The 18,437-nt window shown below is 59.6% G+C and overlaps 2 protein-coding genes across 2 annotated transcripts; both read left to right on the forward strand.

Moving 5' to 3' along the window:
- The first annotated feature begins 2,241 nt into the window (after positions 1–2,241).
- On the forward strand, positions 2,242–13,565 carry ARHGAP36 (Rho GTPase activating protein 36). Its single transcript, XM_066333850.1, has 11 exons — positions 2,242–2,387; positions 4,096–4,265; positions 6,005–6,067; positions 7,008–7,264; positions 7,793–7,988; positions 8,510–8,565; positions 8,720–8,870; positions 9,333–9,481; positions 10,221–10,391; positions 10,828–10,925; positions 11,765–13,565. The coding sequence occupies exons 1-11, from the start codon at positions 2,302–2,304 to the stop codon at positions 11,901–11,903; spliced, it is 1,536 nt and encodes a 511-aa protein (XP_066189947.1). The 5' UTR covers positions 2,242–2,301; the 3' UTR covers positions 11,904–13,565.
- A 1,608-nt stretch (positions 13,566–15,173) lies between these two features.
- On the forward strand, positions 15,174–18,159 carry LOC136370444 (regulator of cell cycle RGCC-like). Its single transcript, XM_066333854.1, has 4 exons — positions 15,174–15,363; positions 16,250–16,330; positions 16,628–16,690; positions 17,672–18,159. The coding sequence occupies exons 1-4, from the start codon at positions 15,210–15,212 to the stop codon at positions 17,677–17,679; spliced, it is 306 nt and encodes a 101-aa protein (XP_066189951.1). The 5' UTR covers positions 15,174–15,209; the 3' UTR covers positions 17,680–18,159.
- Positions 18,160–18,437: the final 278 nt, after the last annotated feature.

The raw sequence follows: 18,437 nt of genomic DNA on the forward strand, positions 1-18,437 counted from the left end.
AGGTATTGACCTGCTGTCTCTGTTTCTCCTCACCATTCCCTGCAGTGGGAAGGACAGAGAAAAGCACTCCCTGTGCTCCTGCTCCTGCTCCCTTTCCCACTCCTCCCAAGGCCCTGAGGTCGCTCCAGATCCCTTGGATTGCTTCCTGCACCTTCATCCTCCAGCCAAGATGAACCATCCTCCTCACTGTTGCTCCCACTGGGGCAGCCAGGGTGGTCACAGAGGTGCCCCTGCTGTGCCAGGTGGGAATGTGGCACCTCTGCCACCTGTCCCTTGGTGTCAGCCAGGTGGAGAGAGGGCTGAGGGTGGTGGGTACTCAGTGAGAGCTCTCCTTGGGAAAATCAGGGAAGAAACCTGAGGGATCAGGACAGTCCCAGAGCCGTGAGAGCCGCTGTTGCTGGAGCACCCTGGAGTCAGGGAAGATGTGGGGTCACTGGGCAGGGGCTGGGCTCCCCAGCCTGGCAGCTCCCCCAGCACAGGGACTTGCTGGTCCCAGCCTCTGTTGGCTGTGGGCTGGGAGCTGGGCTGGGGCACCGTGGGCAGCCAGAGCCCCTCCTGGGGGCTGAGGCTCTTGGGGAGCCCAGGCAGCTTGTTCCATGGGGCAGCAGGAGGGAGAGGACAGGACCTGTGCAGCAATGGCTGGTGCTGTGAAAGTGAGTCAGGGCTAGAGCACCCCGGGCTCCTGCTCCTTCCACTCTCCAGAGGGGCTGAGGTTTCTCCCAGCAGAAATGTGTCCTGCAGATGGGCTGCTGAGGTGTAAACCCAGGGATGAGTGACAGAGACCTTCCTTGGGACCCGGCTGTTCCCATCTGGGCTGTTGCTCTCCCTGCTCCCAGCACTGAAAGCTTGCCACACTGGGAGCAGATAAAAACCCTTTAAAAATGTTCTGAATAGTTGTGTCCCTGCAGATGAATGCTGTATTTTTAAGGAATAAACATTTTTTATGGGCAAATCTTGGCCCTGCTGCTTTCTTTGTCATTCCAACCCAAACCATTCCATGATTGTGGGCCAGGAGCCTGGCTGTGGCTGCCGAAGGGCTTGTGGGTGTGTTAATTGGTAAGGAAGTGCCAATTTGGGCGCTGGTGGAGGTTTGGGAAGCTCTCCAAGGTCCTTGCGGGCACAACCTTAGCTGTAGATCCACCCCATGAGGTCTGTGAGCTCCTCAGCAGCAGAGTTCTGCAGGGATGCTGCAGGTGGAGAGCAGCTGTGTGCCCAGCCTCTGCCAGACCCTGTCACAGAGAAGATGCCACGGTGGAGCACCAGGACAGTGCCAGAACAGCTGAGGTGGGATCTGTCCACTGGCCCTCACCAGCCAGCCCAGGCAGCACGTTCCCAGTTCAGCTCTCACCTGTCAGCTGATGTTCTGGGGGTGTCCTGAACACCCAGAGATGGGAGTGAGGAAAGCTGAGCATGGAGGGGATTGAGCAATTGGTGATCCCTGCCAAGACTCCGTGTCCAGTGTGGGAAGTGCAGCTCTCCATCCAACCCTGCCCTCTCTCCACACGCTCTTTCTGGCTCTCGTTTCTTTGGCAGAAAATGCACATTCTCATCCCCTTTCTCCTCCCCTCGTCTGTGGCAGCTCCTTTCCATCATTTCCCTGCTGCTCCTGCCTGGGGCTGGACGGGCCCCCGGAGCCTTTGAGGAGACACTAAAGTGGAAACCATCATCCCAAAGGAAGAGGCAGGAGCTTTGGGGCTGCTGCTGCTGCGAGAGGACACGGGCAGGTAACTGGAACTGCAGCTGAAACGGGGAGCAGCCGCTGTCCTTGGGAAGGGAGGGGGCAGTCGGACGGAGCTTTCCCCATGAGATTTCCCGAAATAAGCACTAGTCCTGTTTCTGAGTCAGTGAGGTTCCTGCTCTGGCATCCCCTCCAAAGGAGGGTTTGTGGGGCTCTGGTTTTGCCCCTGCTGTGGGCCAGCATTGCCTCCCTTGTGGGGGCCTGGTGCCAGCACAGGCTGAGCAAACTCCCATCCCACGGGATCCCCAGGGACCACTGGTCCCAGTCCCCTGCAGGGACACCCACGCTGCTGCTGTGCCTCTGCCTGGGAGGGGCTGGTGCCCATCTGTTTGCAGGGACATAAATCCACACCTGGCGTGAGGAGCAGGACAGGGATTCGGGGTTAACCCCTAGAGGGTGAGCTTTGGCACTGCCAGTGGTGGTGGCACGTCACAGGGGCTCCTCGAGTGGTGCCTGTGGTTGTGCAGATAAGCAGCAACTCGTGCGGGCTTCTCCTTCCTGCCCTTCTCCTTCCTGCCTTCCCTCTGCTGCTCCCTCTCCTAACTGGGATTCCTCCCCACCCCATGGTGGCCACATCCCCCAGGACTCCACTCAGGCTGGGGCTGGGGCCGTGGCCTCTGCTGGAGTGTGGAGCTTCCCCTGCACAAAGGTAATTCCCTGCAGCGTGTCTCTCTGGGGGTTTGTCCATCCCTCCATCCCTCCCTCCATCCATCCACCCACCCACAGCAGAGCTGCTCCTGCACTGCTGGGAGCTCCTGGAGCAGCAGAGGCACAGGAGCTGTCCCTGGCACCTGGAGATGCTTTTACCTGTCAGAACCAGGGAGTTTCCTGCCCCAGGCTGTCCTGGGGGAGCAGGGTGGTAGTTATATAAACCTCTGCACTGCACCTCTTTAATTTGACAGAGGGCAGGAACAGATGGGATATTGGGAAGGAATTCCTGGTGGCAGGGTGGGCAGGGCTGGCACAGGGTGCCCAGAGAGGCTGTGGCTGCCCCTGGATCCCTGGGAGTGCCCAAGGCCAGGCTGGACACTGGGGCTTGGAGCAGCCTGGGACAGTGGGAGGTGTCCCTGCCCATGGCTGGGGGTGGAATGAGATGGTTTTTGAGGTCTCTTCCAAGCCAAACCAGTGTGGGATTCTGTGATGTAGCTGAATCCCTTTTCAGTGTGCCCTTTCAGGAAGCTCTGAGCAACTCTTCATATATTTATATGTACATTTATATATTTATATTTTTATTTATAATTTATTTACAATATAGTTATATTTATATTATATATGTATATATATTTATATTTTCTTCTTTAATTTATGTAACTTTCTAAATTCCTTTAGAAACTGAAATTTCAAACCCAGCCAGAAGGAGCCAGTCTCAGAGGCTGGAGGGGGGTGGCAGAGAGTGACACAGGAGCCCTGTCCTGTTTGGGGGGGGTCTCACCCTCATCCCTTGTGATTTCCAGGCATTTCTATCTCATTCTTGCCTTAAGCCTCTTCGGGGAGGTTCTTTCCAGAGCCCGTACTCTGACCTCAGCCCTGTCTTCTCTCTGGGGCTGCTGCTGCTCTTTGGACCGTGCTGGGTGGTGCTGGTGCTGCTGGTGCTGGCACAGTGGTGCTGGGTGGTGCTGGTGCTGGCACAGTGGTGCTGGGTGGTGCTGGTGCTGGCACAGTGGTGCTGGGGTTGGCACAGTGCTGGGGCTGGCACAGTGCTGCTGCTGGCACCGTGGTGCAGGTGGCACCGGGCTGGAGGCTGCCAGGTCAGTGTGGGGTGAGGAACAGGTCCCTGTGTGGGTCTCCCAGAGCCTGCACACAACAGGGAGGGCTCCCCAAAGCTCTGGGAGGGGACATGGGGTGTCCAGGGTGTGCCCAGGGGCTGTGTCCAGCCTCTGCCGAGGGTAAAGGGCCTCGGCAGCTCTGGTCATGGGCAGCTGCTTATTATTTAAAGGAGATAAATCATAGAATTGTGGAATTGCTTGGGTTGGGAGGGACCTTAAAGCTCGTCTCCTTCCATGCAGGGCCATTTTCCAGCAGCCCAGGGTGCTCCAAGCCCCGTCCAGCCTGGCCATGGACACTCCAGGGACAGAGCAAACACAGTTTCTCTTTCTCTCAGCACCCTGTGCCAGGCCTCCCCGCCCTCACAGGGAATAATTCCTTCCCAATATCAAACCTGAATCTCTTCTCCTGATGCCTCCAAGGCCTTCTCCTGGAACGTTGAAGTGAGATGATGTGGCTGGGGCATCTGCAGCCTCAGTGGCTTTTTGGAGAGGTGACAGAGGGACAAATGTCTCCTGCCAAGACTCCCTGGGGTGCTCCCAGCAGTTTCTCTCCTTGTTCAGGTGTCACTGCCACGTGTTCCTCCCACACAGGTGTGTCCTCCCGAGGACCTTTGGCTCGGGCCGTGTGGCAGGTGCCAGCGCTGGGATGCAGCCCGTGGCCCTGCAGAGCCTGTCGGAGCTGGAGAGGGCCAGTCTGCAGGAGCTGGCGCTGTTCCGGCTGCAGGAGAGGCTGCCCCAGGGGCACCTCAGCCTGGACAGAGGTACAGGGGACAGGGGGGGACAGGATGGGACAGGAGGCTCCTCCAGGGGGCTGAGGCTGAGCTCAGTCAGGCTGCTCAGCCCCGCACCACAGCCCAGGATGAAGGTTATGGACAGACATCCGTGGCACATTTCGGTCCGTTTTATTTCTCATTCCTGCTGTATCCTGAGCCCCAAAGGCCTGCTCAGCCTGTGGAGGGGTTTGCATGTCCACAGCAGTGTGAGAACGTGACCCTCCAACCCCCAAACCCAAAGCAGATGTGACAACTTGGCCAAGTCTCCACTGGGATTGTCTGAGAGCCCCTGGGCTGGGACAGGATTTGCTCTTTGGATCCATGTCCAGCAGTAAGTCCCAGTGCTGGAAAGGGGCTTATGGGAGACAGGATAATGCACTAGGACAATAAACGGTGGATAAATTCGGAGCTCCACAGGAACTGAGCACAGAGGCCCTGTCAGGGGTCCCGGGGCTGCCTGTGGCCCCCATCAGCAAACCCCATCAGCAAACACTCCTTCCCAATTCACTTCTTACCCACATGATGTGCCTGGTCTGCCCTGGGCCATATTTTGGCATCCCAGCAGGGCAGGGGGTGGCACCAGGGCTGGGGGTGCAGAGGGAGCCTGGGGGTCTCCAGCCCCCCCTCCACTCCCTGCACCCCAGGGCAGGATGGAGGCCCCAAGTTTCTGGGTTCCTCTGCCAGGGGTGGAGCATCTCCCAGTGCCCAGCCTCACACTGAGCACCAAGGGCTCGAGGTGACACCCAAGTTTTGTTTCCCATCTTAATACCCCAAAGATTTTGTGTCATGAAATGGCTTCATGAAGAGCCCAGCACAGCTCCCTTCTTCCCAGAACTCCCAGTTGCTCCAGGGCTGAGGCACCAGTCCCTGGGGGACTTGGACCACAAACATCCTGATCCCTTTTCTATTTTGTTTTATTTTGGACTGTTGTGATCCCACTTGCAGTGACACCCTGCAGCAGCAGATCCTCTAGGGACCAGTGCAGTGCCAAAATAAACCCCAAACCCCAATGTTTCCTTCCTGGTTTGTCAGGGTGCTGCTGGATAATTTATGTTGGCTTCTACACTGGTGTTCCTCATTCCAGCTGTCAGAGCTTTCCTCTAAGTTTTACAAAATAACCCAAACAAGTAGCTATAAGCTGTTCCTAGGAGGAGAATTCCTCAAGAATGAGGAGTATGAACCAGAATGGGATGATGTGTCCTGGAAGGACTTAGGGTGGGCAGTGAGTGAACTCCCAGTTCACTGCTGCTGGATGTGTGAGTCCTCCAGAGCAGGATGGGATTGCTGATGGTGTTTGGTACAACTTTTTATGTCTGTGCTCTGTAAAACATTTCCAAAAGCCTTTCTGGGCCTCACTGCCCGTGTAGAGCCGTGGGGGTCCCACCACTCCTTCACCTGGTGAGGATGGTGCCCGTCTCCAGGGCTGTCCCAGGGCAGTGATGTCCATCTCCAGGACTGTCCCAGGGCAGGGGTGTCCATCTCCAGGGCTGTCCCAGGGCAGGGGTGTCCATCTCCAGGGCTGTCCCAGGGCAGGGGTGTCCATCTCCAGGGCTGTCCCAGGGCAGGGGTGTCCATCTCCAGGGCTCTCCCAGAGAAGCTGCTGCCCACTGTGTGTCCTGGGGGACTGCTGGATCCCAGTGTCCCTTGGCTGGAGCTGCAGAGGGACAGGGAGCCTGTGCTGAACCTGCCCCAAGATGCTGGTGCTGATCCTTCTCCTCTCCTCCTAGATGGCCCCAAAGGCATTAAATCCATTCGGCAGAAGCTGGAGAGCTTCTCAAAGGAGAGGAAAGGTGAGCAGCCTCCCTTTTACCTGGGCTTTGGTGCCTGCTCTCAGGGGGAATGGGTGACTTGGGGTGGGATGGGGGTGCCCAAATCCTGCAGGATGCTCCATCCCAGGTTGTTCTGCTGTTCTGGGAATGGCACGAGCTTGATCGAGCCTGGAAGGCACAGAAAGGTGTGGAATATGTGTAATGTGAAACACATTTTCAAGGTGAACACTTAGAAATGTGTCTGTCTGCCCATTTTGCCCCTTGCTGCTTCCAGTTCTATTTTATCATCCCTTGAGGGACCTCAGTGCCAGCCCTGGGGCACACAGAATCCTAGAGCAGAGCCAGCTGGGAATAAGCTTCCCCACACGAGTACAAAGCCCACTCAAGAAAACTACTGAAATCAATGCCTCATATTTTACTAAAAGGATTTGTGGCTCTGATCCAGGTGTAAAGCCCCAGGGCAGTGCAAAGACTGGGGGTGAGGAGAGCCCTCCTTGGCAGAGGGAGGGAGATGGACAGTATTTGGGAGAAATACCACTAAGGCAGGACTTCTCTTGAGCAGACGTAGCTGAGGCAAACCCTGGAGAAAACTGGAGGTTAGAATTCGGGAAGGATCTTTTGGTGATGTATGAGATGGTTGCTTCATAGATGTCACGGCATCTTCATGGGGCCGTAGCGAGTCACAGGAGGGAAACTCCAGGAAAAACTGGGACAGGCTCCAGTTTTGGTCCTCTTTATTTCTCATTAATGCTGTCTCATCAGCCTGCTGCTGGAGAACAGTCCCCTGTGTCTCTTTCCCTCCCTCAGCACCTCATTTCCCAGGCCTGGGAAATTGGCTCCCACCACACCTTTCCTGCTCTCCGCGAAGAGCAGCTCCCTTTGGCTTTACTTGGGGACACACGGGGTGCTCCTGGGGACAGGAGCTCCTCTGTGCAGCCCCCCGTCCTGCTGTGCTCCCCAGAGTGCTGTCCCCACACCTTCGGGGTGCCGCTGGCGCAGGTGCTCAGCAATGACCGCGCCTGCCGGCGGCTGCAGGAGGCCGTGGGCAGGAGCCGCCGGCTGTGCCTGGAGCTGGAGGCCACGGTCACCACCTTCCTGGCCCAGAGGCACAAGAGGCTGGGCATGGGCACCAGCTGCATCCCGGCAGCCGGCAGGGGCCTCCCGGAGGAGCCGCCCTCCCCAGCTCTTCTGGACAGGAGCTGCTGGAGCCAGAGGAGGGTATGGCCCCCAAAACGGGCTGTGGCAGTGCCGTGGGGCGGATGGGGGCGTCTGAGCCAGAAATGGGATTTCCCAGGAGCTTTTCTCACTGACTGAGGTGGTTGTGTCTCAGGCTGGGCCGGTCCCAGTCTGTCCTCAGGGAAATGGGGATGTCCCCAGTCCCCTCAGGGATGGACTGGGAGGAGTGGGAGGATGTTCACTAGAGCAGTTCTTATGGAGCTGAGGACACCAGGGGGACATTTAAGGGTCCAGAGGGCAGGGATAGATGGAATATTGGGAAGAATTCTTCCCCAGGAGGGTGGGCAGGGCTGGCACAGGGGAAGGAGAAGCTGTGGCTGTCCCTGGATCCCTGCAGTGCCCAAGGCCAGGCTGGATGGGGCTGGGAGTGACCTGGGACATGGGAGGTGTCCCTGCCTGTGCCATGGGTGGGACTGGGTGCTGCCCTTTCCCAGAAACCCCGGAGGTGGCGGCACTGATGGATCTATGGGTCATTCCTGCCACCTGCAAATGCCCCGTGCTCCATCCCAGGGGGCCATGTCTGTGGATTCCATCACGGACCTGAGTGACAACACGTCCAAGCTGCTGGAGGCCCTGCAGCTCTCACACCCCCACGAGCTGGACCCCCGCAGGAGCCGGGGCAAGAAGAAGCCGCTGAGCCTGAACCCCATCAGCTGGCAGGTGCCACGGATTGTGGACAGGTGCTGCACACACCTTGAGACACACGGTAAGGGCTGGGAAAACTCCCTCTGTGTGGTCACCAGGACATCCTGGCCTGGCCACCCCCAAGGGCCAGGAGGGACTGGGTTTAATGGGCACTGTGGGATTCACTCAGAGGTTGGACGTGATGCTCCTGGAGGTCCTTCCCAACCTGAAGGATTCTGTGAGTCCTGGGGCAGGGCATCTCCCAAAAAGCCTCCTGGGGAGAGTCCTCTGGGTTGGATGCAGCACCAGAGGGGAATGTCACTGAGAAGAGAATGTCACTGTGTGTGTCAGTGACCATGTCCTGGTGCCTCAGCTCCTGCTGCACCTCCTGCCCTCCCTCCCTGTGACTGTAAGGATGGGATCTCCTCCCTTCCCACAGACAGCCCCAGGACATCTCATGGCTCCACAGCCTTTCCTTTCCCCCTGTCTGGAGAAGGGAAAGTCAGGCAGGAGGAGCCCCACCGTGGTGCTGAGGCGCTCCCAGGAGCAGCTGGGGCGGCAGGGAGCCGTGGCAAGGCACAGCACTAATCTGTCTGTCCCCAGGGCTCCAAACTGTCGGCATCTTCCGCGTCGGGAGCTCCAAGAAAAGAGTCCAGCAGGTAAAGGGGGACATTGCCTGCAGCCTCTGGCTGTGCCTTGCCAGGGACAGAGGCTCACGTGGATGGGGTGGATAGAGCTGACACTGCTGTGGAGAGGTCTGGAATGGACTAGGACTGACTGATCTTCGTCCTTCCAATTTCTCCCATCCCCAAGCTGAGGGAAGAGTTCGATCGAGGACTGGATGTTTTCTTGGATGAGCACCAAAGTGTTCATGATGTGGCTGCTCTGCTCAAAGAGTTCCTCCGGGATATGCCTGATTCCCTGATTCCCAGGGAGCTCTACGGAGCCTTCCTCAGCACAGCCAGTGAGTATCTGTGGGGCAGAGCCTCAACAGCCACAGGAGGCTTTGTGTTCGGGGCACCTTAAATCCCACCTCTTTGGACACCTCTTGGTGAGGCTGCTCCAAGTCCTGTCCAACCTGGCTTTGGACACTGCCAGGAATGGATCCTTGCTCACCACCCTTCTTCTCCAAAGCCTCTGGATAGTGATGGGATGGGTGTTGTGCTCTCTGGCACTGCCAGTTGCAGTCACTGTAATCTGTGGGGGGGTTGAATAGGGTTATAAAAATCCCTGTGAGCCAGGACACTCTTTGCCTGTGGGGCTGTGCAACATCCAACATCAGCACAGCCCTGGCTGGGTTCTCCATCCCGTGGGATGAAGGGTGGGACAGCAGCCCGGCTCCCCCCCCAGCTCACTCCCAAGGGTGTGGAAAAGGGCTGGAAGTGCCTGCTGGGCTGGGCCCTTCACTAACAGCTGCTCTCCCCAGCCATGGAGGGGCCAGCACAGCTGGACACCCTGCAGCTGCTGCTCTTCCTGCTGCCCCCCTGCCACAGTGACACCCTGCTCCGGCTCCTGCGCTTCCTGGCCGAGGTGGCCCGGCATGCTGAGAGCTCCTGGGACCCCCAGGGCCGGGAGGTAAGGCTGCTCCACAGGAGCTGCTCCAGGGGAAAGGTGCCCGGGCTGCTCGTGCTTTGTCTCTACAGCGTATCCCTGTGTTTGTGTTCACACAGACCCAGGTCTGGGTGAGAGAAGGCTCCTTCCTGCGGCTCACTGCTGGCAGGAGGGTGACAGAGCAACAGGAAAAGCCTGTTCTTGTCGCTGAGTGTTTGCCATTTCCAGAAATAGCCTTTTCAGCTGCTGGATTGATAAGGACTGGGGAAGGAGCCATTCCAGTTGCTGGGTGCTTGAAGTCTTCATGTTTGATTCTCGTGTGAGGTATAGCTCAAGCACACAAGTCTGGAGGTGTGTGCAGTTGCAGCACAGAGTATAAGTATGTTTTTTATGTTATTTACATTAGGGCAGTTTTTTAAGCTGTGATTTTGTAGCACCTTCCGTGATAAAGCTGGGAACTCCTGCTTGAGCAGAGCTGCTACAAGTCTGGGTGACGGCTTTGGGAAAAAACCAAATCCTTCATGGAATCCTGGGATCATTGTGGTTGGAAAAGGTGGGAAGGTGGGAATGGGATGAGTGTGTGCTCCAGCACCTCAAATCCCTTTGTGCTTGCCCTGCCACCAGCTCAGAGAGGATCAAACTAGACCCAGACCAACATCTCGACCTCACCTCACCCTCGTGTTCCTGCCCTGGGGTGGGTGAGGATATCCAGGGACATCCCACTACATCCACAGTCACAGGTTCCTTTTGTGCTTCCTTGTAGATCCCTGGGAATAAAATGACAGTGTCAAACCTGGCGACAGTCTTTGGTCCCAACATCTTGCAGAAGGAAAAGCCTGGAGAGAAAGACGCCAGTGGCCTGAACTTTGAGGACAGTGCTGCCATAATCCTGGTGCTCCAGAGGCTGATTGAGCACCACCACTCCCTGTTCATGGTATGTGGGGCTCCTCAGGGCAGCTCCTCCAGACCCTCCTTCCCTCTGAACTCCTCCAAGAGCAGCAGGGGAAGGATTTTGGCCCTGTCAGAGATGCACACCTCGGTCTGTGCCCATCCTCTGGCTCCATCCTCCCTCCACCCTCCCTCAGGGCACCTGCAGGCAGCAGTAAGAGTCCTCTCAGGTCTATTGGAACGCATCATTTCAGGTCCCCAAAAAGCCTTATAGCAATTTTTGGGGTCTGCAGGGAGCCAAAGGATTGGGGATAGTGGGGGGAAGCAGGGGCTGAGATCCTGCAGACCCTGGGAGGTGTGTGGGGTGTGACACTAACGTGCTGGGGCTGTGACCACGTCCTGGAGTCCTTCCAGGGCCCTTGGCTGCTCTGCTCAGCCTCCTGCCGAGCAGGGCCACGAGTGAGGTGGCCATGTGTCCCCAGGTGTCCCCAGAGATGCAGTGTGACGTGCTGAGGAGGCTGTTCCAGACAGACCCCGATGTCATCGAGTACCTGCTGCGCAGGAAGTTCCCTGACGTGCCGTAAGTGCCCGAGGGGCCCCTCAGGGCACAGGGACAAGGGACAGCACACCCTGCTCATCCTCCTCCAGACTGCTCCTTCCTACACCGCTCTGGGGCCGGCTCCCCAGGGAAAGCCCTTCACACTCCATCCTTCCCAGCCTTGGAGCTCCCTGCTCTGGCTGTGCGCTTCTCAGTGTGTGCCAGCTCTCTCCAGAGTGCTGGGATCCACACGGCTCCTGTGGGACACTAATTCCTGCTCCACCACCAGCCTGCTCCAAACCTTGATATCTCCATTTCCCTGCAGTGTTTGCCTGCCCCGTGTGTCTGTGGGGCTCTGTCCATGCACCCACATTTCGGGTGCAGGAAGGGACAGTCCCACAGAACTGGGGCTCGTGCCCTTCCCTGAGGGTAAAGCTGGTGGCTAAAAGGAGCCAGTGTTCCCTGAGCTGGGTCCACCATGGCACATAATGCAGGACGGGGTTTGCTCCCTGGGGTCGGGAGTGGGGAATGGTTGGAAGCAGGGGATGCTCAAGAGCCTTCAGTAGAGCTGGTGACTCTTGGGTAAACATGAATTGTTCTGTGGGAAGGGTTTTCCTGGACCATGGGCCGCTTCCATAGCAGTTTGGATGGGGCTTGGAACCAGCTGGTCTAGTGGAAGGTGTCCCTGCCCATGGACTAGATGGTCTTCGAAGTTCCTTCTAACCCAAACCTGGGATTCTGTGGTCTTGCCTGTCTCCACATTCCTCCTGGGACTGTCAGGAGATGGCAGGCCTTGGGCTCACTGCTTGAGCCCGTTTGGGAGTGCAGTTGGCAAGAGAATCATTTACAAACAGCATCTCTCTCTTTTTTTTCTTCCTTAGGAGGCCAGAGCGGGAGGAGCCCGGGGAGGACCACGATCCATCCGTGCCTCCTGGCTGGACACGCAGCCTGGAGCGGGGCTCCGTCTCCTCGGAGCTGTACAGCAACGTCTCCTTCCTAAACCTGGATGTTGGCATCTAGCCCTGGCCAGGCCCCTGGGACAAAACCAGCTCTTCTCAGAAAAACCCAGCCCCTGCCCCACTCTGGGGACAGCCCCTGTGCCCTGGGGGCAGAGCTGCACTCGGGGGTCACCTGCCAGGTCTGACCACAGCCACATCCTCAGCACAGCCCTCCCCTGCCACCTCCTTCTCACAGGACCTCGGGGAAGGGATTTCCATCCCTCCTGGGAGGACAGGCTGAGGGAGCTGGGACTGCTCAGCCCGAGGAAGAGACAGCTCAGAGAGACCTCATCCACTTAGCCAAATACTCCTGTAAGGGTCTGGAGGGCCAGGACGAGGGGAACAGTGGGCATGGCTGGGTGGGATATTCACAGAAATTCTTCCCTGTGAGGGCTGTGAGGCGCTGGCACAGGCAGGAACACCTTCCACTGCCCCAGGGCTGCTCCAAGCCCCATCCAGCCTGGCGTTCTGGCCTTGAATGTTCCAGGGATGGGGCAGCCACAGCAGGGCAACTTTGGGAATAAAACAGTATTTCTGCAAACAATATTCCACATTCCACCACAGCCTGCACACAGGTCTGGTCTGAAGGCACCCAGACCTTGTCAGGTGCCCTGCTCAGGGCTGGGCTCTTATTTTGCAAAGGTCCCTTCCCTGCGGATCAGTACAGTGGGGATGGGTGGGGAAGCATTTCCCAGAGGAGCCTGTGCCCTGAGATAGGTGCTGAGACCCCCTGAGAGCTGATAAGCTCCAGAGAGCAGCAGAGCTGTTGATTCTGGAGGAGCAGATAAATTTGGGACACCATGAGGCTGTGGAAGGTTCCAGAGGCCACTGGAGCACTCGAGTGCCAGCTGTGAAACCAACGCTGTGTCCAGCCACGGCTCTGGGTGGGATTGTACCTGCTGCAAGAGCAGCCCCCAGCCTTTCAAATTCCTTCCCAGGGTGGTAAAAGACTGGTACAGATTGTCCAGAGCAGCCCCTGGAGCCCTGGCAGTGCCCAAGGCCAGGCTGGACACTGGGCTTGGAGCAGCCTGGGACAGTGGGAGGTGGCCCTGCCTATGGCAGGGGGGTCACAGGATGAGCTTTAAGGTCTCTTCCAACCCAAACCACTCTGGAATTCCATGAGCCTAGAATGTGACAGGGCTGCTGACACAGTAGGCAGCTCTTTGCAGGAGAAGTCCTGTTGAATTTCCCTTTCCCAGCACCGTAACGGGGGCAAGGAGCAGGGAGAGGTCACCGGGAAGCACCAGCTTTCTCTGGCTGCTGCAGAACCGCGAAAGTCACCGCCGGGTGTTGATCCCTGGCCGCGTGGATGGGATATTGCTGGAAACTCCGCTTGAGGGCAGCCTGGCCCCGGCCCGGCCGCGTCCTCCTGCGGGTGTGCAGAGACCTGCGTCCCACGGGAGCGCCCTGGGGCTGCTGCAGCACACGGGGCTGGTCTGGAGCTGTTCTGTTCCAGCCTCACAAATAAACGCCTTCCCAGTCAGCTGCACAGCTCATTCATGGAGCCCTGGTGTTGCTCTGGACCCGCTCAGGAGGGGCTGGGTGGCTTTTGTCACACTCCAGGGGCTGTTCTCATGGGCTCCTGGCCCCTGTGGGCTTTGGGGGTCACCTCAGACACAATTGGGAAGGTTCTGCCTTGGTCTTGGCTGGTCCCCAGTGCTGGCACGGGAGGGGTCGTTGCTCTTGGGGGGTCTGCTTTAGGGGAGATCGTTGCTTTGGGACACTGGTGGCTGTTGGGGGGGGTGAGGGTTTGGGGGACTCTGGTTTCTCTGGTTTCAGGGGCAGCGGTGGCTCTCAGGAGCTGGTCCCTGTTTGGGGGGGTCATTGCTGTTCAGGGAGCAGTTGCTGGGTTTGGGGGCAGTTGCTGCTGTTGGGGTGGTTCTGGCTGGTTTTTAGCTGCAGCCCCTCCAAATCCCCCTTGAGCCCCTCAACACCAGCTGGGGTTTCACCGGCAGAGCCGGGCCTGGGACCTGTATGAGGGTACAACAGCGAGTATCCGCAGGGCTGGGACCGGCTCAGAGCCACGGCTGAGTCAGGAGCAAAGAGCGCAGAGCCCGAGCGGCTCTTCCTTTAAACCCGCTCCCCTGAGGCTGCTGAGCAGGGTCCAGGGCAGGGCTCAGCCACAGAGATCTGCGCTCTGGGACACCTCCGGGAGAGAACTGCGGAGGTGGGAAAAGCGCCCCAAGACCACGGAGCCAAAGAGCAGCGCCAGGAGCCACCACAGAGCCGTGTCCTCCCCGCCACATGCCCCAGCCCTTACAGCCCTGCGGGGACAGCAGTGTCCCGGGGCTCTCCGGGCCTGGGCAGCCCACATCAGCTCCAGATGAATTCCAGATGAAGGAAGTTTTGCTGATATCCACCCTGACCCTCCCCGGCACAACCAGAGGCCGGGTTCCCCGGGGGCTGAGCCCGAGCCCCGTGTCCCAGCGGCCGTGGGGGGTCTGTGCGGAGCCGGACCGGGCCATGGGGCTCCGGGGTGACCCGGGACTGTCCCGGGCCATGGGCCTCCGGGGTGACCCGGGACTGTCCCGGGGGATGGGGCTCCGGGGTGACCCGGGACTGTCCCGGGAGATGGGGCTCCGGGGTGACCCGGGACTGTCCCGGTCCCTCCCGGCCCTTCGGGAGGCGGAGCCCCGGCAGCCCCCGCCCAGCCCCGCTGAGGAGCCAAAAGCGGCGGGAGCGCCGCTGGCGCCGGGAGCGGAGCGCGGGGACCGATAGCAGGTGAGTACCGAACCGGACCGAGCCGGGGATGCCGCCTCCTCGGAACTCCCCGCAGCTCCCCGCTCGGCTGCCGTGTCCGCGGGCGCTCCCCGGGGCTGGGATGGAGCCCGGGGCTCGGGGGCTGTGCTCCGCCCGCTCCGTGTGCCGCCCCCGGAGGGATGGCAGTGCCCGGGGCCGGGCTGGACACGGGCTTGGAGCGGCCGGGGGCGGCGGAAGGTGTCCCCAGCACTGTCCCCGGCACTGTCCCCGGCACTGTCCCCGGCACTGTCCCCAGCACTGTCCCCAGCGCTGTCCCCAGCACTGTCCCCGGCACTGTCCCCAGCACTGTCCCCGGCACTGTCCCCAGCACTGTGGGAGCTTTAAGGTCCGTCCTTCTCAAACCGCTCTGGGATTCTCTCAAGGCTGCCGAGGAGCAGCTCCTAGCCCGGCTGTGGGATGAGCCGGGGAGGCTGAGCTGTCCCGGGAGCTGCGGGTGCCCCGCCAGGGACGGCCACTGCCTCGGGGACGGCGGCTGGAGCCTGCCCCAGCCCAGCCCGGGCTGCCCCCGAGGGGCTCCCGCCGTCCCCCTGCCGGGTGGGTACCACAACTGCCCCTGCTGCCCCCAGCCATGGCCGAGGAGCTCGGTGAGCTGCTGAGAGAGTTCGACGAGGTCATGGACGACTTTGAGCGGGGCCCTGCGAGTCAGTACCAGCAGCACCTGGAGGAGCTGAAGAGGAAAGTGGGACAGAGTGTGTATGACAGCGGCATCGATGAGCTGGAGAGTGAGTCTGGGGCCGGGGGATGACACTGGTGAGCTGGAGAGTGAGTCTGGGGCCGGGGGATGACATTGGTGAGCTGGAGAGTGACTCTGGGGCTGGGGAATGACACTGGTGAGCTGGAGAGTGAGTCTGGGGCCGGGGGATGACACTGGTGAGCTGGAGAGTGACTCTGGGGCTGGGGAATGACATCGATGAGCTGGAGAGTGAGTCTGGGGCCGGGGGATGACACTGGTGAGCTGGAGAGTGACTCTGGGGCTGGGGAATGACATTGGTGAGCTGGAGAGTGACTCTGGGGCTGGGGAATGACACTGGTGAGCTGGAGAGTGAGTCTGGGGCCGGGGGATGACACTGGTGAGCTGGAGAGTGACTCTGGGGCCGGGGGATGACATCGATGAGCTGGAGAGTGACTCTGGGGCTGGGGAATGACATCGATGAGCTGGAGAGTGACTCTGGGGCTGGGGAATGAGCACCCCTGGGGAGGATGGTGTCTCTCAGAGTGGGAGCTCTGTGGTTCCTCCACAGAAAACATCTTCCTGCTGATACTGCCTGACTCATCCCTGGTGGGCTGGATGAGCAATACGGGGGGATGACCACTGGATACTGGCCCAGGACCTGCCAACATCTGCCAGGGCTCCTTATGCCAGGCTGGGCATAACCCAGGCCCCTGTGATAACCCTGTCCTCGGAACTGTGCCCAGACAACCTCTGGTGCTCTTTAACCTGAGAAAGAAACTCAGTCCCACTTTTCCAAGCATTCCTAGGAGCAGGGGAGGAGCAGATGGGGTCTCCAGGAGTGTGCCTGATCTCCATGGGCGTGACTGGGCTGTGTTCCTGCAAAGTGGTCATCAGGTGCCTTGCCCAGGCCAGGGGCTGATGCTCTGTGTCCGCAGGTGCCAGCACATCCCCGGGAAGCAGCCTCAACTCCAGCGAGGAGCACCTCAACACCCCAGCTGACACTTACCCCACCAAAGGTGAGCCTCCCACCCAGAGGGGTTTGCAGGGCTTCCTTCTCTGTGCTCAGCTGGGCTTGGCAATGGCAGCCAGCCCTGGACAGGGGGGTTCCAGTGGGGCCCCACAGAGTGGGATTGAGCTCTGGTGTCCTGGCTCTGCCTGGGAGAGGCAGAAGTTGCACTGGGATTTTCCCAGTCAAGGCTGGACTGGCTGGGGCGGACACAGTTGGAGAAGCTGTGTTAGGAACAAGGGGTTGGGATCTTTGCTGTCCCCAGTGGGAGGGGGAATGGCAAGACCTGACTGTTTCTCCCCATTAGCAAAGCTCGGAGACACGCAGGAGCTGGAGGAGTTCATCGCAGACCTGGATAAAGCCTTGGAGGGTACGTGCCCAGCCTCAGTCCTGCACTTCCCACGGGGTGGGACACCTGGGCTGGCCTCCTCACTGCCCCGACGTGGCACAGCCTGGCAGCACCTCTCTGCCTGGGGGTCCTGCTGCAGGGGAACTTGATTTTGGTGCAGTGGTGGAACCCTTCTGTCTTTTCTTTTGGGGAGAGGCTTATGGATGTCACCTCCCTGTTCAAGCTCTTTCAGCCTGGGGAGAAATTCCATGGTCTGAGTGTCTTCCCCCCTCTGCTGCCTCTGTTTCCTCAGAGGAGGAGCAGGGCTGGTGCCTGGGGAGGGGACTGGGGACATGAAGGCCAGCAGCACAGCCTGCAGAGCTGTTGGTGGTTTTGGGAAGGTGGCAGGGACCTGTGGCCCTCCCTCCAGCTGCTGCCCAGAGGCTGCTCTTTACCTGGGGGGGAAGGTGAGCAGGGGGATAAAAGGATCTTTCATTGTGATGTATCCTAACCTGCCCCAGCAGGAGGGAGGAGAGGGGTCTGTGTGGTGGCAGGGAGGACAATCCCAGCCTCTGGGTCATGCTCTCACCCTCTCCAGATGTGTCCCTCCAGATGTTTCCCTCCTGGTAAGAGCCTGAGGGTGTCTCTGTGAGAAGGGGTGATGCTGTGCTGGGCATCTCTGGCGTCTGTACCCAGCAACTCTGGAGAGTTTGGCTGTTTCCCGACGGCTGCCTTGCTGGGGAAACTGAGGCAGGGGCCACTTCCTCCCACGGGGGTGTGCAGGCGGGCTGCAGGCACAGAACCTCGCTGAAGAGACATTTCCCCCCACGCAGACTGTGTAAGGCACAGTTCTGCTCTCTGCTCCCAGCCCTGGGGTGCAAAATGAGGTGGCTGGTGGGAAGTGTTCCCTCGGGGGCCCCAGCCATGCTGGGAGCGAGGAGACAGGGGAAGGGGACCAGAGCTGACCCACGGCCCCAGATTTCTGCTCTAGTCACTGTCACCCTCCCCTGTGTCATCCCGCAGAGATGTGAGCTGTGGTGTGGAGTCTGGGGAGGAGCAGCCCCAGCCCCGAGTCTCCCTGATGCTTCCTCTGCTTCTGCGCCTCTGGCTGGGGCAGGGACGGCCCCTGGGCTGGGGACAGGGACGGATCCGGCCGTGGGACGGCGGTGGCAAGGCCAGGAGAGGACAGCCCTGGGTGGGCACTACGTGTGGTCTGCAGCTCCAGGGACCAAGGGGTCTGGGAGGGAGCTGGGCCGCTGTTGGAGCCCCCAGAGTGATTTTGGGGAGGATCAGCTTGCGGGACGTCAGTGTGACCTCAGTGTCCCCCCAGGAAGCCCCATTCCTTGGTGGCATCTTCCCCTGCTGACCTTTGCTCTGCATGGGGAGCCCCAAATCGGGCCCCTCTCTGCCCCCCAAGTGCCTCTGCCCCAGCTGCTGCTGTAAATACTGTAAAAAAGACGTTGTGTGCTGTACAGAGGGGACGTGGTTCTGTGAACAGGATTTTAAACCTCTGCCTGTCTGTGTCCATCTTTTTCCCGTTGGCAGGGGCGGGAGCCTGGATGCCCGGGGCTGGTGGGACTGGCTTTGGAACAGGGGGAGAGCTCAGGGGAGCACGTGCTAGGCGAAAGAGGAACATCAGGGATCCCTTGTCCTCCCTTCCCCTTGGCGCTTGGACAGTGTGGGGTGGGAGAGGGTGCAGAGTCCATCCCTTTCTCCACCTGCTCAGGGATCCTGCTGGGATGGATGGTCCTGCTCCCAAAGGGAGGTGCTCCGGTGCCACTTCCCCTGG

Source organism: Sylvia atricapilla, chromosome 21, assembly GCF_009819655.1.
Source record: "Sylvia atricapilla isolate bSylAtr1 chromosome 21, bSylAtr1.pri, whole genome shotgun sequence".
Lineage (NCBI taxonomy): Eukaryota > Metazoa > Chordata > Aves > Passeriformes > Sylviidae > Sylvia > Sylvia atricapilla.